Consider the following 22,705-nt stretch of genomic DNA (forward strand, 5'->3'; position numbering starts at 1 on the left):
TGGCTTTCAAGACTCCGACATGGGATATTCTACGATTCTGCTACATGTATTAACGGGCCAAGAACTCCGAATATCGTAGGTGAGCAGTCTCCCGTTCGACTCTAGAATTACGGGTGTCGTGAGACGTCAAGCGCCGGAATATGGTGAGCAAATACATTAGTCAACCTGTACAAGCGATTAACTAGGTATTCCCCATGGCGGACTTCAAACCCATACGCAGCAGCAACATCGCGATTGGTCCTTATCATCCAAGGGATTAGCAAATATCACCGCGGTTCCTTGCGTCTACCCGAAACTGTTCACAAAATACCTTCGCAATGCTGCAGAGAGAATATCGAATCACGGACCCTTGACATCGGGTCTTTCTCTAGATTTGCGGGACCGAGAGTCGATCTCCCTTCGCACCCCAGAATACAGCTATATGAAATGTATTTTATGAATATTCGTACTCACTTCAAGGCGGGATATGTCATCATCGATAGGGCCCTCAATATGCGGAAGCGCGGTGACGGCAAGGCTTGGCATTATCCACGTGTCCTAATTACCAGGTATTCGGAGTTGGAATTTCCTTCTGTTGACATTGCCATTTCTTAGGTCCAAAAAGGCTTTGTCCAGATGCGTAATTTGCATCCCATATGTCTTTGCGTCGCATCATGATTTGTCAGGCGGGTCAAGCATGCGTCAGCGACTTGTCAGCGGAAGATCCCACATATCCCGCTGGCGTTTTATCTCAGGTACATTGATGATTATTGATTATTGATTGACAGGTCGACGAGACGCGCTCAGCCTCTCCATTGCGGCTAAAAAACCTCCGAGTCCAGGCCATAGAACACCTTACTATAGTTTACCACTTCGAGAAGCGACCATCTTTTCATGTGACAGCTTGGCAGCTTCATGGTCATCGATTGAACTGAAGATAAGACAACGATGGTAACTTAATTTCAACCATGTTGCGGCTTGGCCGCAATGTTTTGCAGGCCTATCAAACGCACAATAAACCCTACTAATGACATGCTCGCTGTTCTCACCAATAGATCTGATAGCACCCCCTGTTTGATGTCTCGTTTAGGCAGTTAGCAGAGCAAATTCTGTACCGCCACAGGGCCGATAGCAAGGATTTCTACTATCTTTTTTTCTTAACCTCAACGTTACGGGTAGGTGGTCGGATTACTCATTACCCAGGCGGGAATTGAAATCATTGGTATCTTGTATGACAACATACCGAGGCATTTCGTCAATTTTCTTGTACCTCGTCGCCCTTACTCTCCTTTGTCAGCCAGTCAAGGGAGCTGGTCTAATTTCTAATTAAACCTAGCGCGATCCCGGCATCACCTATTGTTCAAAGCTGAAGCCAATCGAATCTTGATATCTATGCTACGTCGCACCTATCCAACCGGAGTATTCGATGATCTAGATCTAGACAGCCGGCCGAGTCCTCTTGCAGATCCAGAAGCCCTAATTCTGCAGCTACTGACGGGGTAAGGGAGTGGACGGGTTAGTACAGCTCACTCAGCAATTGGTAATATCGCCTTTGACGTAGGCCCGCTATAAATCGACTCATTCAAGTCGACTCAAATGGTTTCTCTATCCTTGGCATTCCAGCCTAAAGTTGTTCAAACCACCTAACAAAGGCGGGCATTCGGTGTCCAAGCAATACTACAGTACTATCTTTGTCTTCTTAAGGTGTAGGATACAGACTTAAGACCGATGCAAGAAGAATAAGGAGCCATTCACAAAGTCGATAACGTCGGGATGGTGTCAGCGATCTACGACCTCGTCCGACATTGATATCCATTAGCAAATAACCTACTCCGCGGGAATTTATGGGGCGATCTACGGAGGCACGCAGTCTCCCTTGTCCAGAATTCCCTTTACCGTTTGGTAACTTGCTGCCTATGTGCCTGGGGTGCTAAAACACTAAGTAAGTAGTCTAACTATATACATATTCATTCTATCTTTTTAATAGTAATCGCCCAGTTCAACTTATGTAAAGCAACATTTTTTCTAAATAGTGCCAAGTCTCTTCAACGCACACCAATGTCTATTTAGCCTCACTGTTACAGGCCCCGGCTTACTGAATTGGGAGCACGACCGGTTCATTTACAGGCAAATTAATTTACTGTGAAAGCCCACAATCGGGTCGCATTAGAATTGCTTAGGTCGCACCACCATATTCTGCCGAGCGAAAATCCGGGGAAATAAGCATCAATATATTTCATCCCTCATGGTTTCCCCAGGTTAATAATATCCGCAGGTTATTCTGAGCACAGTCCCCAGGCGTTGATGGAGACATTGTCTATCAATTCGCGGCAGTTATGGCAATAATTGGCCTGTCCAATATGCTAAGCTCATCCGCCATGACTCGCGAAAATTAATTGGGTTTCCAAATTCCCGGTCCTTTTCGGCGCCAAGCTCTTTTGGGCTATGTAACATTATGTAAGCAGTTAACGTTCATGAGAAGTAAGGAAGCAGCGAGGGGAAAATGGATTCGACGATCTCCGCTCTACTCCGCCCCCGCCTCCGCCTCCGCATTGGACCCGGCGTCGGTCTCGGTGCTTTACGGGACTCTCTAGCTCACTTTAAAGTTACATCGAGATCGACGGCGCCGATGTCTATCCATGTGGGTACATCGTCGGAGTCGGCGCTATTATGATCACTGTATATAGTGGGACATTAAGCCGAAGTGCAGATGAAGATACGCTTCAACGTCACGAATACGGGCATGCTTCCCCGCCTTGTAGATATTGTGGTCCCTCATCTGCTTCTAATATTATCATAATCGGGCTAAGACTTCGTCATAACTTCATAATAAGCCATCCAACATCACCAATACATCAAAGACGAATAATTATCAAACGTGACAGGGTTCAGTTTTATCATCGTTATTGCTATTCCACTCGATACGTCAGGCATACAATTAGGAGGGCGGCATTGAGCAAGATTTCGTACCTTTTCTTCGCGCGAAAAGCTCATTACCCACCACGTGAGAGGTAAAGAGGACATCAGTTAGCCCTTCATACTAAGAGACAGTCAGGTTCATACCAACTCGAACTTACTAGGCAGTTTATTCGGGCAATGAATTGGATTACTCAATATGGTAAGTCGATAATAACTATTCTCCAGTAATGAATCAACTAACATTCAATCCAACATCACAATCCAAAATCTAGTAAGAATATCGACAAGCCAACTAGCGTTAATCTCCAGGAATTCGGATTCACAATCAAAAAATTCCCCCGGCGTGTCCCTAAGAATTTTCAAATTTGAACGAATTAGCCTGCTATGCTTTCGTTTTTAAATCCCGAGAATGATTATGCTAACACTATACAAATCCTAAACGGTACTCTTACGATGCCCTTTTCCAAGACCTTCATAATTAATTTTTCATAACATCATTCAGAAAATAAGTGCCAGCAGTTCATATAGGCAGGTCAAACTCAAGGGCGCATCGAGTTTTGTGACTTAAACCACGAGCTTACATGGCGGGCGCGGGCGGCAATAAGGCTGGAGACAAATATTGACTGCGAATCTCCTCGATGGTTGCTGCGACCGCCGCTTCTGTGGGTGGTAGTGTCATTATAACGAGTTGCAGCTGGTTCCAAGCAGTCATCATGTTCTTGATCAGAAGGCGGCGGTGCTCTCGGTACATTTGCACCCGTTCGTCAACCCGTCGCTCCAACTCCTCGTCATCGTAAAAGTCGAGTTGCTTTTTAGCCTCGAGGTCTCGCTCTAAATCTGTCTTTTCCATGTCGATTTTCATCTGGAGCGTGTCGGCCTTCATCTCCGCCGTTGAAATTCGCATTTCCGCCATTGAGAGCTCCATGGTAAGCTTCAGGACGAGCAACTTCAGTTTCATCACGTCATCACTCTCTACTTCGCTCACCTTCTCCCATATCTCGTCGATGGCTTCCTCTGCTGTTATGTTATCTCTGGAGAAACCAAGGTGCTTGTAAAGCTCGAGTACTCGCTTTCGGAGCTTGTTGCAATTATTTTGCATCTCTTCGACAGCGGTCCAGAATTCGCGAAGGTTGGCCTTTCCTCCAATCAAAGCCATCAACCTATTGATAATCGCATCAATCTCTTCAGTCAAGTCTCGATTATTATCCTTGGCATCTCTAATAGCTTTCAGAATACTGTCGATTGGCTCATTTGGGATTGGGCCCGGACCTCCAGTAGGATCAGGTTTCGGGTCGGGATTTGGAGCCGGGTTCGTGGTGCCAGGTCCAGGTTGTACCACGACGGGACTTTCATCGAGCTTGTCCTTGAGCCGGTCAATTTCGTCACGGAGATCTTGCTTATCCTGTTCTTGCTGCTGGATCCTTTCGTCTTGGGTCCTAACCTGGTCTTTGACTGCGTTTTCTCTCATTCGGCTCGCTCGGAGTTCATCCTGGAGCCTATCAATTTCGTCACGATCTTGGTCCCTGAGTCGGTGGAGTTCAGCAATTCGCCGTTCCAGATCCGCCTTTTCTTTGTCGGCTTCCTCGAGTCGCGCGTTCAAGCGCTTAACCTCCTCGCTGTCATCCACTTTCGCCGTAGTGGGTCGCAATTTAAGAACTTCGATCTCAGCCTTAAGGGTGCGCACCTCTTCTTTGAAAGGCTCACAATCTTTGGCATCCTCAAGTTCCTCGATTCTCTCTCGGAGCTCATTCATCTGCTCCGCCGCTCGAACATGAATTTCAGCAAGGTGTCGAACAGATTCTTCGTGCTCGGAGTAGAGCCGGTTAAACCAGCCGACTGGACATTGGGTCTTCCCCACGAGCTCCGCCTTGGCTCCTTCGAGCCAACTGCCCTCATGGATTCTACGGATATTATTCATCATCCTTTCTCGTTCCGCCGTAGTCGCCGACCGGCCGGCCTCCTTTTCCCAATCGGTCACGGCTTGCTCCGCTGCCTCCTCGACTCCATCCTCCCACTGACCTGTGCCCTCGAGAGCGCCAGCCGGTAGCTTCTTGTAGAAATCGACGATTTTCTCGATATCTGTGATTTTGAAGTCAGGATCTGGAAGGGAAAACCCGTGACTCTCAGTGGCACCTGTACATTTGCTTGATGAACCAGCCATCTTGACTTTATTTGAGGATAGGCGTAAATCTAAAATAGTTAGTAGCTAAAATCTCGATATTCGAATCTTAGAGCAAGATTTTTATTCGTTTATGATATATTCAATGGATACTTAGACGTATGATGCTCGATGACGATGGGAATTGGGTGTCAATTTCACGGTCTAGAAGCTCAGATTATATGTAAACTGCGATAATTACATGTCCAAAGTGCTATCCTCATGTGTGTACACGTCCAAACCCCTTGACAACGAAGTTGGTTGCTAAAATGAAGACACCCTATTTATAATATGTTATAACTAGAAACCAGGTTGTAGCGGTCAAGTTTTGGTGTGTTTATCAATGCCTTTGTTAAAGTCTAAAGATCCAGCATAGTCAAAGAAATATGTCTATTGTACGTCGTTTCATGTACAACAAAGGCTGAATCAGGGATAACATCTAGCCACCTTACAGTTTGAGAATCCATATATATTTGCACACACCGACATATTCTAGGTCACCCAGCAAATTCGACGGAAATTCGAACTATCATTCGTAATTTACTAAATGTCACTTTTAACAGGTACAGTAGTCCACTTAACTTTGTATCGGAATTTTCTTTTGCGGGATAAAAAATCACGCCAGGCCTTACAGTATAAGATGGGTGTTGTGGCCTTAGACTCAAGAATGCTATCAAAAGCGGTCGGCCTCCCCCCTTTTTCTATCAAAGGTTACTACGCCATGATGACAAAATTGCATCGTATGGCTAGTGAGCGCTCTGAGGTAGGTACTCTAGTGCAAGGAACAGTTGGGTCACTCGCTGCGTAAACCAGAGGGGTTCGTTTATCATCAGAACAGAAAACATCTACCGGCGGCTAGGGGGGGTGATACTGCCCTGTAACGACGTTAAAGTGTTACTGCGCGTAATACAGAAGCGCCATCGAATACCATCAAGCTCTAGTAAAAGTTCTTACACACCGCCCTTCACTCGCCGCTATGACCGTTGCGCATGTTGAAGGTTATTGGCGGCATCGCTGAAGTAAGGGATGGAATAGCTTCTTCTCCAGCCCCTCACGCTCCCGATTGTCAACACCCAGTATTTTGTAAAACAATACTAGTTTAGTCTATATTTAAAAATAACAACTTACTACCTACCCGCTGATTATTCTCTCAAGTTAGAATGTGATCATAGGGTAACCCCCTGACTCAACTCGCCTCCTAATGCCACACTCCACATAGCGTTTTCCTCAAGTACCAGCCGAAAGGAAACGATCGACACATAGAAACGCCAGCTAGAGAAATGCCCAATGATGTTGAATACCATCTTTTAATAAATTCTTCAACTCTTAGTCTCTCATTGCTCAAGCAAGCGCTTTGTGTATTTGTGCGCGTGCTTGTGTACACTTAGACCAATGAAGATGAATATCTATGTTTCTCAAGGAATGGGGTCCTCGAACGACTGTTCTAGACGTTACCCACGGAGCCTACCTACCTTGACGCTCGTCCTACTACGAATGGTCTGACAGTATCCCACTAAGAAGTTGTCGAGGACCAGAGCCTGGAGGAGAAAATGCTTTCAACACAGCTATCCTATCAAAAAGGCCTCGCATTGTGCAAGTCAACATGGATTCAACCCAGACGCAAGCCTTCGGTCCATCAATCACCTACAGGACCGGGCAACCTCACACAGGTCAGACCCAGGAGGGCGGAATCGGCGCAAGACACGCTCCACTTTTTGGTCTAGGACTCTAGTAGCAGCCCCAGCACACCGGCAACCTAATGTAGGTACATCATGTACAAGCTAGGCGCTGGGTATGTGCTCCTCTTTTCCTGCCACAGCTCTTGCAGTCGCTCACTAGCTCTACTCGCCACACAGTTAGATGTCTTGAATCGAGCCGTTGAGTAGGGCTGAGGTTTTGGGAAATGTGAAAGTTCAGTTCCTACTTAGCAAGAGACGATTTGATGATTTTACAGATTGAGGATGTAATTAGAATGCCCATCAAATTTCCAATTGCGACCTTCAACAGTGGAATTGCTAACGTTTCAATAACTACCAAAAACTCTAAGTAGAAAATTGGTATTTCATCATAAATAATTCCTTGAGCAAGCAGCTCAATCATACAGACAAGTCATAGCCCGAAGAAACAAATCCACAACGCCAACCTAGCCTGAGGTTTACAGTCTCGCGCTGTGCTAGATCGTAGAAACATCCTTGACACCAAACTAGAAATAAATACCTGTAAATTCGAAAATATCAAACGAGCGACGCCAAATCCTCATAAAACGCGTACTTAAGCGATAGGAATGCTTAGTCGAAAGCAATACCCCCCCGAAACACCGCCGCACATATCTAATGCCCCCTAATAAGGCCTAGGGTCTTGTTTTGAATGTTTGCCAATCCGACCCCGCCAATCTACCGGATGTGTATCTACCACAAGGCATCGCTGTCCACCATATGATTCTGGGGAGCCGGCGCCGGGTAATGCATTTTCCTCGGCGAATAGTTAGCCGTAGTAGAGGACTTAACGCTCATTCGATTATAAGTTGGACTAGTTCGGGTAGATGGGATCTCGTATGGGGTTGGTCGGATCGGTCGAAGTGGCGTCTTGGAGGGTCCCCTGGTTGGTAATTGAGACCATGAGTCGCTTAAAACCCGTCCAGGGAAGAACGCGACAAGAATCAAAGTAGCAAGAAATACCATCAGACCGTCAAGTATCAAAAATAGAATTTCGGATTGCGCAATTGAGCTATCGTAGCCCTCCGCGATGACGACAGTTCGAAAAGCTGTCCGAATGATGAGTAGTAAGGTCGCGAGGGACAGTGCTATATGGCAATTAGGTTAATATGTCGAGTCGCGCGTCTACCTGGAAATTCATCTACTTACCAGCTAGGAAGATTTTGAAAGCACCGCTGTTGTATATGCCGGCGTACTTGATGTCTAACGGATGATGTCTCGTGCGCACAGCAATTGAAAATAGCATGGCGTGGCCAATAAATACAAGCAAAGCAACGAGCAGGATGGCTAATCCGACGACGACAACGCGGACACCTGTATCGACCTTGGTGGGTGTCAGCTATATATGTTCACTTTCATGTGTGCCGTCAACTCACGTCTCCCTGGTCGTTTTGAATCGTAGAGACAAGTATTCCCGCCAGCTCGAGTACGAAAGTGATAGCTGTTAAAGCATAAAACGATAGTCGGTACCAGACAGGCCTCCAAGATCGAAACTCTTCGCCGTAGACGGCTACAATTTTCGGCATAACGAGAAAGATGGCGCCACAAATAAACGTCGGACCCAAGATTGTCCCCACCAAGAACAGAATGAAGAAGCTCTTTTCATTTGGGTTGTTGTGCAACAGGACTCGACCAATATACCCCAAGACCTCTAATGCAAGCCCCGTAGCTATAGCCGTGGCGAAAACGGAACTCTTGCATTTGATCCCAAGGGCTAAGACGACGGGGATTAGGATGGCGAAAAGCACGAGAAACACTGCACCTCCAGCGAGAGAAGGTTCGTAAGTGAGAAAGACTCGCGAGCAATGGCTCGAGGTGCAATCTGCGGGATTAGCCATATTGCCTATCTTGTGTAGCTGCCGTTTACATCGCCTAGGACCGATCAACTAAAATTGAAAGACGAGGGGAAACAGCTCTGGGCTGGAGAACGAGGAGGTGCGGACATTCTTATTAAGCATAGTTGGTGGTGTAAATACGGACGTATGCACGCACAGAGCAAGTAATCTATATGGCCCCGAGTGCCTGGGTAGGAAAACACAGAGGGCGCTTGGGGGATGGGTACAAATCGGGTGAGCTGCTATGCACCGGCCCGAGATGAACCTGTCCACAGCGAAGCCGATATGGTGTCTTAGAGACACCCCTGTGGAGTGCACAAGCTCGTGTTACCCGTATTGATCAACCATCCCCACGACCTTGCCCCAGGATTGGAGCAGGGTAGAGATCGACACATGTAGGGCACACCTCGAGTCCTTAAAGCTGTTTCGATCGACTTACCTTTGGCCCCCATTCTACGTTTACGGACGTAGGCTGTATAGATCCGACGTGTGGTGAAAATTTCCGTGAATGTTGATGTATGTCGATGCAGATAATTTCTTGCCATCACAACCCACCCTGGTTTTTCTATTTTCCCCAAGTGGGAGTATGAGTAATTCGACGGTTTAGGCAGGACACAAGATAGAATTAGTCTGTTACCTGGTCTTCACACGGTCAACGTCCCCATAAATGTTGCACACGCCACAGGTGAGTGACATTTTTCCGTCAGACTGACAAGGCTCAAGAAAAAACCCCTCTTAATGTTTCTCGCATTGCATTAGGGAAGGTAACGACATGCCCAATTGGTGAGATGGGGGGATCGCTGAGGGTAGCAAGGAGGCCGATGGTGGTGGAGGCTGACCCAAGGCTCTGGTTCACCTATAACCCCTTGTCCATAGGAGCCAATAGTAAGGAAGAGCTGTAAAGCAGCGCGGCTAAAGTCAGCACGTCTATGGTCAATCGACCCATGTCTTCTCAGTCCTTGATCGTAATATATTTTTCCATAGCAGTACCCGAAGTTGGACTGTACGACTTCGCTTACCACGGTCGAACAGAAAGCAAGTTGACATGTTTATTCGCCCGGTCTGATTGAAGACCGATCATCTTGCTGATATAACACTCGATCAGTGTAATCATATGGTTAAAGCTAAAGGATATCGGAAGAAACAAAGTGTCAAAATGCCAGCGGTATGCGTACGTAGCCTTGTTGTAGGACGATGTGATGCTAGGTAATTTATCAATAGGCGGACAAGCAGGCTACGAGGCATCCCCTCACCTACCTAGGTAGGTACCTAGCCAGCGACATCCGCGGTGCACTGCGATAAACAAGAATTGACGCTCTGAGTCACCTAATTGGGCGCGCTGTACTCTTGTTTGCTCAACTGTTGGTGATATATGCACCGACTGCAACGCTCCGTAGATATTCCTTGCTAGAAAGGTCATGATCCGCATTCCACAAACGCGAGGACCGCACGAGATTAATATCCGGTACAAGCCTGTAGAAATTACCTTGTTCATCCATGTATGTGTCTTGTCTTGTATAGGACTACAGAAAAGATGAGTCAATTTTCATATAGGTAGAGAAGTGTTTATGCGTGTTGGTTGTGGCAGTGTTTGAAAATTGAGAAAAGTTTGACGGAAAAGGCAGAAAGGTAGAAAGTTGAAGGGGGAGAAATGAATGTTGGCTGCCGGAGGTTGAACAGAACGCGGCCAGTTTTGCAGCCTTGAACTTTTTCGTACAGAAACCGACCGCTATTGGCTGCCTGGATTTACGCTAATTTACGTTTAAAGGAGGGTGCCAAGATTGGCTGCTCATCGGTCTAGAGTGGGGCAAAGCGGGAGGAACCCAGGAAGGAAGCTCGGGCCAATTTAAAGTTCTTACAGATGTTCATTAAAAAGTACAAAATACAAGTATAGACCTGGCCATAAGCCAAGCTAGCCCAACAGGATGTATGACGTACATGAATCTCTACACTTCAAGATCTCACGTAACTCTGCAAATAATGTAGGTGTTTACTTCAATATCAACTACTTATAAAAGTAATGAGTTATCTATGATATAGAAATGAGTCTATATAGGTGCTCTACAAGTCGTTATTATAGACTATGTAATTCTCATCTTCATTTTCTGTACACTTCCACAGCTCGGAGTACATGGTCATTACGCCCGAGAAGTCCGAAAAGATATTCCACGCAGCATGGAGATGACCCTAGACTAAAAGACCTTGGGAAGCAGATAACTAATGAATATGCTTCCATGAAAGGGCATTATGGTACAGTCGATAAGCCATCTTGGGAATCATATTGGTTTCTGGAACTGACACAGCTGCCAGCTACTCCGAAGTACCCAATCGTTCTTGCGCATGGGCTGCTCGGGTTCGCAGAACTCCAGGTGGCTGGGGGGTGGCTTCCAGCCATACACTACTGGAGGGGTATCACCGACGCTTTGAAAGCCAATGGGATTGAAGTCATCACAGCAACAGTCCCCCCATCCGGAAGTATCGAGCAGAGGGCCGAGAAGCTCGCACATGGTATCGCTAAAGTCGCGCAAGACAAAAGCGTAAATATCATCGCCCATTCTATGGGTGGACTAGATGCTCGATACATGATATCTCATCTTCAGCCTAAGAATGCGAATGTGCGCTCGCTAGTTACTGTCGCATCCCCTCATCGGGGAAGTGCTTTTGCGGATTATCTATTCGAAGAGATTGGCCAGGAACGACTTCCGAGTATCTATAAGTTCGTCGAAGGTGTAGGTATGGATACCGGAGCTTTCGAGCAGCTAACTCGAGCATATATGACGGAGAAGTTCAATCCGCGAACACCGGATGATCCAACCGTCCGTTATTTCTCATATGGAGCAATGATGGAGCAGCCTCCTCTATTCTCCCCCTTTCGCCATTCGCATAAGATTATTACGGATCATGAGGGACCTAATGATGGTCTCGTTAGCGTAGCAAGCTCGAAATGGGGCACATATAAAGGAACGTTGGTTGGTATTAGCCATCTAGACTTGATCAATTGGACGAACCGCGTAAGATGGACATTGCGGAAGTGGATGGGTCAAGGGCCAACGTAAGCATCGACAGGGTGTCTGCTCGTACTTATACTAACCGACGAATAGCTTCAACGCGATCGCATTTTATCTAGATATTGTTGATATGCTAGCGAAAGAGGATTTGTAATGACCTGCTGTTAAAGAGTCCAGTCTATCGATTCAAGAGAATGTCAGCGGACCTCTTGGTAAGAACCTATATTCCTCCACGGCACTCTGCTTATTGCTAAGACTTTGCAGCTTCAAAATCCAATACTAAGGCGATTACCACGAAATAAACTTACACATTGATCAATCAACAATCAAGTAGGCTTTGTTTGAATTAATGGCATTGCCGAGGTGGATTGCTTCGCAGATTCTTCCGTTAGCCTAGTTATCCCGTTGGCTCTCGTGGTATGGGAATGCACAGGAAATACTACTCTAGGCTTCTCCTAGAACTCTTGAACATCTCTACTGCGAGCTTGTACGTCCGCGTCAGGGTCGTTGAGCCCGACACGCGTTTTTAAAGGAGGAAATTCTAGGAGACATATCGTTACGAGTATTCCCGAGTCTATGTCAAGCAGTTGTCAATGGCATGGGAATAATTCCAATTTGGAAACATGTTTAGATCGTGTAGGCTGGACGATTGCTATCCGAACTATAATTCAAAGAGGTGTCATACACGCCCGACCCGAGCTCCTCTCAATTGAACCATAGTAGCGGAATTCTGCTATAGCCCGAACCTTGAGAATGTGCGTTATCCTTAATACTGTAAGGATTATAACTCTTCGAATGCCACCCCGCCCCGATATATTCTGCAATCAATCCTCGCGGGTGAAGTTGCTAGTTACCGGACGACTCTACTCGCGTGTTACTCGTGGGAGGGGGTCTCTTGGTTGGACTCCAATGGTGCAATACGCCCTAACTAAATATTGCGCGCATTGCTTGTAGACCTGCGGGCGCTTCTGGGTGAGGGATGTATTTTCTCTTAGGAAGCAAGTAATTGGCTCTCTCTTCACCGAAAATAGTGCTCTTTGGCTATAGAAGCAATGGGAAGCTATCTTGGGGTATATGTTTAGCTTCCACTCTATGATGTAGTCCGGTCGTGATATCGGCGACAGCGAGGCCTCCTACGAAACAAGGGAGATAGCCAAGACCTATCCCATACCTAGGTAGGTAGTCAAATATACGCCCAAGTGAGCACATATCTACGTGGCACGCCATATTCAATAGACTATTAAGTCCTGAAAGTCTTGGGAAGTAGGTTCGTCTTACCTTCATCCAAGGTGAACGTTATAACGGGTCGCACCGCACCGCACCGTCAATAGTCAGGAGTAAGGGTCGCCCTCTCCCCTAGAAAAAAATCGGTATTAGCGATTATATGTTTGCTACTCGTACTTAAGGAGGCCTCGCACATATTCCGAAACAAGTGAGCAAATAGGGGACTGTGGAGAAACTATTGTATCCGAAACACGCGCTTCGAGGGGCTTCATCTACCGATGCGCGCGGTTCCGATAGTAATAATATTCGGTGGGACCGATGGTTTGATAGGTAAGGTCTATGTATTACGTTGCTCCTAGTTAGGTGGATGATGTCGACGGCCGGGTGGCAAATAACATGGAGCGGGGATATATAATAGGAGAGGTCAATCATCGGAGGGAGAAGTAGGATTCGGTGCCGAAGGAGCCGGCGTTACTACCCATTCTATAAGTCAGTTTGGTAGGGCTCTATTTACCATGCATTTCACACATAGTACGGTAAACGCGCCGGCAAGGGAGAGAAAGGGGGAGCGGGGAAAGAAAAGAGGATGAGGCGTGGGATGAACCCCATCTAGGTCGCTAATCACTTGGATATCTTGATGAGTGGCACTTTGGAGCATGCAGCTGCGATTATTGGGATCCTGCATCCCAAGTACAAGTTGACGTCCGCCACGAGGGAATTTCATGACAAGTTTGTACCTAGGTATCTGTGTGAACTGAGCGACGTCAGTTACACAGCGGAGCCCCTGGCTTATATATCATGCATGTAATTCGCTAGTATTCAGCTAGGAGCTAGACAATATCGAAGTGAAGAGCTATTTCCTGCAGAATGATTCAAGCGTCTCCCTGAATACCGCCACTCCGCAGTGTTTTCCACTAATAGCCCCCTTTCTCCCTTACCTTGCCCCTCTCGTCGGGTCGAAATGCTACATACCTCCATATCTCTATATGCAACAAGTATACCACATGCCCGACCTCTAGACTGAAGGGGCAATATTTGCGAACAAGGCTGTCATGAGATTTCTATGAGAGTGTGTGAGAATGCCTGTGTAACTTCACCTACATATGCAGCTTCTTCCTTTACCTGCTTCCCTCCCATCTGCATATTTATTAACTACCTACCTAACGTAGGCAAGCAGCCTTTCCACACCCCGGTATGCGTCTCCGGAGGGAGCATCGTACATGCATTATGTAACACACCCGGTGATATGGTTGAGTCTAGGCTGTCAGATCGCCACCCACTCAAGGTGTGGGAAAGGCGGGACTAATCGAATAGCCTCAGCCTATATCCAGTCTAGCGGCTGTTCTGGTTCGTAGGGGGCGTGGGCATTGTGCCACCGCTCTCTGAAGAATTTCACAGAGGGTACATGGTACCCTCCGGCAATGCTTGGATTCGATTATTGCGTTGCCGAGGCGGTCCGATAGGCAAGTTCATAAAAATCATGTTATTGAGGCCAGAAAAAAACAGGGGCGAGGGAGTTTGTGTTGTTGTCGGGCTATTGCCGTAGTAGGTGGGATGGGTGGTGAATGGATGGTTCGAGAAATTTCGACCGGACCACGCGAACGTTCAAAACGCCGGAATAAAAAAGTCAGGGAAAGATACCGGAGCCGCCACTGCTGGAGATAATTGGGTATTGAAAAACCGACTCAGGAGAACGGAATCGATAGCACTTCCTTCATTCGGGTTCGGTAGCGAAATGCTGCTGCGTTGCCGGTTCTTGTTATAAAACGGGTGGCTGGAATGTGATCAGTCACTAAATATTTAATGGTTCTTGAAACACCCTTAGCCTTGTACAACTATATTTGCTGGCATTCGACTCCGTCGTCTCTATGCAGGCCACGTGGCTAATACGTCTTCTATCATGATTTAGAAGTTTCATCTCGATATACGAGAATTATCGGCTTACTAGAGGTCTGTGAGTTGTAGTTAGGTCGGTATTAAACGCAATGCGGACAGGGCCCTTCTAAACCGTCTGATATGAACCGGGTCGGTCGGACCGGACTGTACTTAGGTAGCTGCAAGAATACGTCTTTATGGGGAAATTATACTCTGCAGCCAGGTAAATGTTCTGTAAGCATGCGACTTACAATAAATACTCCGAGACGCGGGTCGGAGCCATCGCTAATGCTTAGGCATGGCATGCCCTTGCTGGTTGGCTTGCGGCCTCGGCGTTAAATGTGCCTAAGTGTCTTGCTCTGGAATCTCCAGGTTCTTTAGATACCGAGTATAGTAGAAAGGCAACCTGTAGTGTCGCATATTAACTGTAGGTGCTTTCTGAGATGTGATAAATTAACAACCGAGTACCCCCCCCCAGGGCTCAGCTTACCCACGTATGTGCGCCACAATTAAATCATCCAAACAGCCCTTCGACAAGCTGATATCTTAAGAATCAATGTAGTCGGGCTGTCTAATGCTCAATTAGTCCTTGGGCTCCGCTGAATACGAATTGTGCAGAATGAGGTAAAAAAGGGCCACTTTGGCTAGGCACAATGGTCTTTTTATGACTCACGAGATCTGTGGTACCAAGGGGGCACGGACAAGAGCATGAAGTGCAAGCTTACCGGTCAATGGGATAATTGTGTACTGCGCACCATTATTGTCGGTCGGTACGGCCTTAGGCATTACGCCTCGCATAGTGGGCCGCAGCGCCGACAGTTAGTAAGTAGTAGTGCGCCGGATTTTGAAGACAAAGTACGATAGGCGTCGCCTACGATACGAGCGCCTAAAGCCGGTCGAATTCGATACTTGTTTGGAAGTACTTGCCTAGTTAGTAAACCAGCCGCAGTCGGAGCACAACAGCACGCGCTCTTTCTTCAACACCAGTCGTGAGATCATGTGCCTGAGTACCCAATCCGAGCGAAGTTCAAGAGGCTCTTAAGGTGAACGGGCACGAACAAGGTGGGATAACACCCTGTCACAAGATTCGCCGATTATTTACCCCGGCTCGAACAGGCATCGCGGCAGTCAAGCATCTCCGATCTATAAACGCGGAGAGATCGCCGATGATTGCGGGATTCGTCAGTCCCAATGGAACTCACACACATTAGGTACCATGCATGGAAATATTTCACTGGGACGCAGAGAAGCCTGAAGAAATTGTGGTGCTCTCACCCATCTCACTAATAGCGAACCTCTCGTTCGGCGCCCAAAAGGCCTGCTATAATGGGAAATGGGTGTGGTGTCTTCCCAGAAACAATAAAAAGGGGGGTTCCTATAATTTGACCTGAACTGGACTCGTCCAATAAACGCGTTGTCCAACGGTCGTACTCGGCCTTACCCAGGTAATTAGCGGGTTATGGCACTAATACCTAGGTAGTCAACTCGTCAGTGTTAGATGATGTTTATTCAACGCACGAAAGATACCAGTTCCAGGGATTTTTTATAAATTAATGTTTCGACAAACTTATTTCCATAGCCGAGGAATGAATATAGTAGTCGGGCTGATCGAACTTCAATCGGCCAGTTGCAGGAATGTGAGATCAAATCGTATGAGTGATCGACAGCTGACATCCAACTTTCTTGCTAGACCCAGAGTTGGATGCGAAAGTGCATGCCTAGGTAAGGCAAGATGTGCATATAACGCCTCCATGGTTTGTTTCCTTGGTATTCGAATCTTGTTGCCTCCTCATCTGTGGAAAAGCCTGACTGTTCGGACGAAATTAAACTAAAACGAAGGCAATCGTATCTTCTAGACCGGCAGTGTAAAATTGTTCACTTAGAATTGGCGTCGGAGGATGCGTAAATTCGTATAGCGCTCGTGGTCTGACGGTTCGTTCCCGCTTGTCACCTTATTCACCCGAAACGTTTCCAGGGTCTAGAACGCTCTATGGGTACTGGCTTGCATGGATTATGCAAGCCATCTAGCCATATCTGCAAGCTTTTCTAGAAGAGACAACGGGGTTACAAATTACCTAGCTGTATGCCTGGGCTTGTCTGAACAGAAGACTCCACACGTTCCTTTGATCTGTTCGTCGGTAGACTTCTGTACAAGGCAAACTTCGGTGTCTGCAAGCGTACCAATTAGTGGGCTCTGTGGAGGGGCTATTTCTGCTGAGTCGCAAGTGATCGTATGCATATATCGCTCTGATCTGTGTAATTAGATGATTTCCTGTACATCGGAGAATACTTTTGCGGTGTGATTGTCATCTTTCTCTTACCGGGGTTGGCTGCGAGCTCGGGGTGCTGCGTAAGATGAGCTGCTGGGTGCTCTAAGGTATTCTGTACCTTTAGTATGTAGCAGTTATAGTGGGTGTTGTTTCTGTAAGGCCACACCACTACTACTACCACTCTACCACCCACTCATCCTTTTTTGGAGGTGGGCCAGATTTCACTCGCCCCCCCTTTGAAAGCCTCCCCTCGACAACGACAAGACAAAGGCAGCGTCCTGTTCGCGTTGTAATAATCAATCTGTTTGCGGCAAAGGTTGGTCGTCTATTGTCATGTTCGACCCGGAACATGGTCTGACCTCCTAAAAAGAGAAGAAAAAAAAGGTAGGCTCGTCGGCCACCGTCAGTGTCGCGCAAGCCGCCGGACCTTAGGACCTATTGAGGTGGTTCCAATCCTCTAATGATCGAGGATCAAATGGGTATCGCTTCGAGCACAGCCGGTCATGGGGGTGGAAACAATGGTAAAGACAAACATCAGCACATTCAACCAGTTGATTCCCAAGCCAAACCGGACGATGTCAGCCATTCCCAGACACTCTGGATTCTGATTTTCCGGGGCTACCCTCGTGACATACAAAGTGCTCGAATCACCGAATTATATATCGTCTTTGACGACGACGAAAGCAGAAACCTCACGATCCGAATCCAGGGCCATCATCCGAATTTTGCCGTGGATGAGGTATGGAACCAAGCGCATCCCCGAACGAGACCGCATTTCTTTCGACGACTTGCGGTCGCGACTGTTGAAACCAGTTCGGAGCTTGATATGCGACTACGCGACGCGATTTTAGGCACGCATGTGAACAATACCGAGTCGGATTGGACATGTCAAAGTTGGGTTGGAGATGCCCTAACGACACTGCAAGATGCAAGACTCATAACGGTCGAGGAAGGTGACAACGCTTTGAACGGGATGGTCAATTACATCGCCCGCGCCCCGTGGCAATAATGGAAAAAGGGAACATGTCGGTTTCCACTCCTCAGCAAGCATACGAGGATTCCCCTGTTGGGAGAAAAGGCTGGGGAAGTCCGGAGTGATCGGGCTATTTGGGCCAGCGGGCTGATGATCCATACCGATCAAATCTTTCAGGTATTATTGCTGCTAAGGTTCGCGACCTGGATCGTCGCCACTAATAGTGTCCTAGTTTCTGCCTTGGTATTATAAACCGGAGATACATAGCTCCAAGATTCGGGTATGGTGGTCACAAGAGCCGCGCCCGGCGTGCTCGATATTTATTAAGCTCACCGATGGGCTTGCCTCTCTTTCCGGATAGGATGCCGTGGTCTTCCTCAGTCTCACTTTTGAAAAAAACGAAGCTAATGACACTTGGCGGACGGGCATTATGATGTGTTGTAATGGGTTCTGATCGGGGGCCATGGTACTTGTCGTTAGATGGAGAAATATTTCACTGGAGGTGCATAAACCGGGTTCAAATCATCTTTTCGTTCGTGTTTGCATTTCATGAAGCTTGGGATGGCGCAGGATACATAAGAATATACCCCTGACCCTCATTTCCCGTAGAAACAAAGGCAAAGGCGTTAGTGGAAAGCGAGCAGTATTAGCTTTTGGTCATGACATGAATATTTCTGTTCTTCGTTCTATGCGCGGTCGGCAATTCGTCCGGATCTTATGATACTAATACGAGGCAGCTGTTGGAGTGCAGAGAAAACCGAGGCCGGGACTTTTCTACTTCGAACCATTGGGTAATCGATCCTGGTGAACGTGTCGACGTAGAGATCTTCCTGCCATTAGTGAGATTTAAGTCGAAATACAGAGTTAATTAGGAGAGCGCATGATTTGCTTTTTCAAAGAAACAACTCCAGTCGAGGGTCCGAAAATCGCATAGCCAAGACTGGCTTGTAAACGGCCACAAAGGAGTGATAATATTATCTAAGTGGTAATTGTCTCACACCGGTTGGGGTTGAGGTGAGACGAGAAGACCGGCACATGTCCAAATGATCGTGTTGTTGCTATGATGCCAGGACCCGGTGAAGATTTGCAGAAATCAGCGCATATTGTGTTCGTAGTATATACACGAACAGTAAAATACTCGAGCAGAAGAGTGTATGAATGCTATAAGATCGGGTTTCTGAGTGGTTGACCCAAGTAAATCTTACATCGAGTTTGACCGGTCTACTCCATCATATGTGACAGAAAAAAATGAGGGATGAGGTCGCGTGCTAGAAGAATTGTAGGATCGTAGATGACTATGATGTAGTTTATTCTTTAAACGAGATGATGTCTAAGATGGGGCGGAGTAACTAAAGCGGAGTGTTAAGGGTTTCCTACTATTTTCGCCGTAAGCTCTATCATAAACTCTAATTGGTTCAGGATCCTTGCATGGGTACGTAAGTGCACCTGCGTCCAGCCGCAGTCACTGCCGCAATGAACCAACCCAACGCATTTTAGCCTGTCTTTGGAAGCTTCGCACGCTACAGAGGCCACCTTCGTCGCTTCCCATACGCTTACTCTTCAATTGGCTTTAACTTCTTTTTATCAATTTTCACCTTTTTGAGTTATCAATCTGTTTCCTTCTTTTTAATGGTTGACCTCCATCGATAATATTACTCCTTATTTTAATCGAGGGAAGCACAGGAAACGAATGTCGTTGTTATAGTCAGAAGTCTCTGAGTTTCCTTCTCCTTGGCATTCGCAATCATGCCTCCTCCAGCTTCGCTCTGGAGCTCGGTGCGCGTCGCCGGCGCCGCGCTCCTTGGCCTGGCTAGTTGGACGTCCATAGTCAGCGCCGAACCGACAGCTAGCGACTATTATGTTCACTCGCTCCCCGGTGCACCCGAAGGAGACACGATTAAGATGCATGCCGGGTAAGCAATCTCTCCCTTCGCTGTCCTTCGGTGTTTCAGGCTACACCCTAACGAACACCGGGTGCTGACTCGCTATACTCACACATAGGCACATCGAGATCACACCCGAACATAATGGAAACCTTTTCTTTTGGCATTTTCAAAATAAGCACATTGCGAATCGACAAAGAACCGTTATTTGGCTAAATGGAGGGCCTGGCTGCAGTTCCGAAGATGGCGCATTGATGGAAATAGGTCCATATCGTTTAAAAGATCAAAATAACCTAGAATACAACAATGGTAGCTGGCACGAGTTTGCGAATTTGCTTTTCGTCGATAACCCCGTCGGGACCGGGTTTAGCTATGTCGACACGAATAGCTACGTCCACGAACTCGACGAGATGGCCAACCAATTCGTTACCTTCCTTGACAAGTGGTTCAAGCTCTTTCCCGATTACGAACACGACGATGTGAGAAGCCACCAAACTCTTCTAGCCCAAATCCAATCCATATTCTAACTGACCCCTCCAGATTTACATTGCTGGCGAATCGTACGCTGGACAACACATTCCCTACATCGCTAAAGCTATACTCGATCGCAACAGACTACCCCAAAATACAGTTTCGTGGAATTTGAAGGGCTTATTGATTGGAAATGGATGGATTTCTCCCCCGGAACAATACGAAGCATATCTCACGTTCGCCTACGAGAAAGGTCTTGTTAAAAAGGGATCCGACGTAGGTGGCCAACTCGACGCCCAGTACCGCGAGTGTCGCAAGAACCTAGCCACAGAAGGCAACCATGTTAGCAGCAACACTTGCGAGCACGTGCTACAGGAAATCCTTCGTGTCACTTCAACTAGAGGCGCCAGTGGCTCGGAATGTGTCAACATGTACGATGTTCGATTGAAGGACACCTACCCGAGTTGCGGCATGAACTGGCCTCCCGATCTAGGCTTTGTTACTCCTTATCTTCGGAGGAGCGATGTGGTGGATGCTTTACATATCAACATCAATAAGGCTACTGGGTGGACTGAATGTAATGGAGCCGTCGGTAATGCGTTTGGAACCCCGAACTCGAAACCCTCGATCGATTACCTACCAGACATTCTGAAGGAAGTGAACGTACTTCTCTTCTCAGGTGCCGAAGATTTGATTTGCAACCATCTCGGAACTGAAGCATTGATCAGTAACATGCAATGGAACGGTGGAAAGGGCTTCGAGCTCTCCCCTGGCAACTGGGCTCCCCGTCGCGATTGGACTTTCGAAGGCGAAGCCGCAGGTTTCTGGCAAGAAGCTCGTAATTTGACATACGTACTCTTCTACAATGCTTCGCACATGGTACCCTTCGACTACCCCCGCCGAACCCGCGATATGCTCGACCGGTTCATGGGTGTGGATATCAGCAGCATCGGCGGCGCGCCCTCGAAGAGCTTCCTCGACGGCGAAAAATTGCCCGAGACTACCGTTGGCGGCACCGCCAACCACACCGAATCCGACCAGGCCGCTAAGGATAAGGAAGTTAGCGACGCCAAGTGGGCTGCTTACCAGAAATCTGGCGAGATCGTTCTGGCTATCGTAGTGTTTGGTGCTGCTATCTGGGGTTACTACATCTGGCGCGCTCGTCGTCGGACTGCTGGATACTCCGGCCTACCTGTTGTCGCGGACCACTCGCGCGGCGGTACTGGTCTCGAAAATTTCCGTAGTAGGAGAGCCGCAAATAACCGAGACCTGGAAGCCGGCGATTTCGACGAGGCAGACTTAGATGATCTACATGTCGCCACACCCACAGATGCAGAGAGGGAAAAGCGATATAGCGTCGGCGAAGCAAGCAGCGACGACGAGGATGACGACGAGGAAGAAGACTCCGAACCCGATGAGAAAGCCGCTATGAAGCCGAAACCAGGTACCAGTGGCCAGTCTTCAGGTAGGAGCTAGAGCGGCCCTCAATCGACAGGTATGAAGCTGAGGCGGGCATTTTTCTTGGCGCATCAGGAGAATCAGGAGTTCAGATCTTTGTAAATTTTTGTTCCTCGTTGGTTAGTTAGGAGAGGGGATGGGAAAGGGAAGGAAAGAAAGAGAAATAGAGAAAGCATTCGTTACTATCTATCTTTTCCTCGTGTATGTCTAAGTGTTTATTATCATAGCGGGATGGTTTTTTTTCTGTTTTTCGTTCTTTTGGTTACCTACCTAGGGTAGGTAAAAGTAAGAATAGATAGAAAAAGCGTACATATTGACTTGTACCCAGTTCAGCGATTTGATAATCTTGAGGCTTTGAAGAGTAAATAACATAGTAATGTTGGTATAACTTCATAAGAACGATAACTTAAGATTTACGCATATCTTCTATGATTTTTCACATAATCAACAGCCACTTGTCATTTTCAGCATGCATCAGTTCCTTGTCATTATCGTATCTAGTCGTTTCGTGTCAATTCGTCGGTCGTGAAGCGTTTCCCTCCTACCTTCCCTACCCCATCCCAAAAAAATCAAAAGCAAAAAAATCAACGAATTATTTGCGGTGTCGAAGTATCTACCGACTAAAAACAGGAGGGATCGCCTATAAACGAGCAAGCAAGAAGCCGACTCCCTCTGAAGCCGAATTATTACAAGGGAGTTGTTGGGCCTCTCGATGCCTAAGGTAGCGAAAATGTCCGGTACGATCGATCGATCGGATTACTTCGTGAAGCGTGAATGTGGTATTTGCATGGAAAAAAGCATGCGTACTCCTAGTTCCTTTTTGGTTTCCCTTGTCCGTTCCGTATTCCGTTTCCTATCCATTTCCTTTCCCTTTCCATGCTCTTCCATCCTTCCGTGTGCGATGCCCTCAAATGATGCTTTTTTTTCCCCATCGCAG

The 22,705-nt window shown here is 47.2% G+C and overlaps 5 protein-coding genes across 5 annotated transcripts; 3 read left to right on the top strand and 2 right to left on the bottom strand.

Moving 5' to 3' along the window:
* Positions 1 to 3,234: 3,234 nt before the first annotated feature.
* F4822DRAFT_221628 (uncharacterized protein) lies at positions 3,235 to 5,196 on the bottom strand. Its single transcript, XM_051454004.1, has one exon. It carries the CDS (start codon positions 5,057 to 5,059, stop codon positions 3,476 to 3,478), a length of 1,584 nt encoding a protein of 527 aa, XP_051315814.1. The 5' UTR covers positions 5,060 to 5,196; the 3' UTR covers positions 3,235 to 3,475.
* A 2,114-nt stretch (positions 5,197 to 7,310) lies between these two features.
* F4822DRAFT_221677 (RTA1-domain-containing protein) lies at positions 7,311 to 8,754 on the bottom strand. Its single transcript, XM_051454006.1, has 3 exons — positions 8,148 to 8,754; positions 7,921 to 8,095; positions 7,311 to 7,859 (listed from the first exon to the last, which is right to left on the bottom strand). Exons 1-3 carry the CDS (start codon positions 8,607 to 8,609, stop codon positions 7,465 to 7,467), a joined length of 1,032 nt encoding a protein of 343 aa, XP_051315815.1. The 5' UTR covers positions 8,610 to 8,754; the 3' UTR covers positions 7,311 to 7,464.
* Positions 8,755 to 10,840: 2,086 nt separating this feature from the next.
* Positions 10,841 to 11,768, top strand: F4822DRAFT_428388 (putative triacylglycerol lipase; the record flags this gene model as incomplete). Its single annotated transcript, XM_051460905.1, has 2 exons — positions 10,841 to 11,658; positions 11,708 to 11,768. 2 exons carry the CDS (start codon positions 10,841 to 10,843, stop codon positions 11,766 to 11,768), a joined length of 879 nt encoding a protein of 292 aa, XP_051315816.1.
* Positions 11,769 to 17,458: 5,690 nt separating this feature from the next.
* F4822DRAFT_428389 (uncharacterized protein) lies at positions 17,459 to 17,992 on the top strand (the record flags this gene model as incomplete). The annotated part of the gene is made up of 1 exon (XM_051460906.1): positions 17,459 to 17,992. The coding sequence occupies one exon, from the start codon at positions 17,459 to 17,461 to the stop codon at positions 17,990 to 17,992; it is 534 nt and encodes a 177-aa protein (XP_051315817.1).
* A 970-nt stretch (positions 17,993 to 18,962) lies between these two features.
* Positions 18,963 to 21,991, top strand: F4822DRAFT_221737 (alpha/beta-hydrolase). The gene is made up of 3 exons (XM_051454009.1): positions 18,963 to 19,869; positions 19,958 to 20,318; positions 20,380 to 21,991. Exons 1-3 carry the CDS (start codon positions 19,703 to 19,705, stop codon positions 21,784 to 21,786), a joined length of 1,935 nt encoding a protein of 644 aa, XP_051315818.1. The 5' UTR covers positions 18,963 to 19,702; the 3' UTR covers positions 21,787 to 21,991.
* The last annotated feature ends 714 nt before the right edge of the window (positions 21,992 to 22,705 follow it).

Source organism: Hypoxylon trugodes (assembly GCF_022578975.1).
Source record: "Hypoxylon trugodes strain CBS 135444 unplaced genomic scaffold F4822scaffold_4, whole genome shotgun sequence".
Classification (NCBI taxonomy): Eukaryota; Fungi; Ascomycota; class Sordariomycetes; order Xylariales; family Hypoxylaceae; genus Hypoxylon; species Hypoxylon trugodes.

Bases quoted from the DNA above. Each gene is read 5' to 3' on its own strand.
- F4822DRAFT_221628 (XM_051454004.1), bottom strand. From the start codon at position 5,059: ATGGCTGGTTCATCAAGCAAATGTACAGGTGCCACTGAGAGTCACGGG.
- F4822DRAFT_221737 (XM_051454009.1), top strand. From the start codon at position 19,703: ATGCCTCCTCCAGCTTCGCTCTGGAGCTCGGTGCGCGTCGCCGGCGCC. The intron at 19,870-19,957 runs GTAAGCAATCTC...ACTCACACATAG, and splicing joins ACGATTAAGATGCATGCCGG to GCACATCGAGATCACACCCG. The intron at 20,319-20,379 runs GTGAGAAGCCAC...TGACCCCTCCAG, and splicing joins CCGATTACGAACACGACGAT to ATTTACATTGCTGGCGAATC.
- F4822DRAFT_221677 (XM_051454006.1), bottom strand. From the start codon at position 8,609: ATGGCTAATCCCGCAGATTGCACCTCGAGCCATTGCTCGCGAGTCTTT. The intron at 8,096-8,147 runs GTGAGTTGACGG...ACACCCACCAAG, and splicing joins TTCAAAACGACCAGGGAGAC to GTCGATACAGGTGTCCGCGT. The intron at 7,860-7,920 runs GTAAGTAGATGA...ATTGCCATATAG, and splicing joins TTTCAAAATCTTCCTAGCTG to CACTGTCCCTCGCGACCTTA.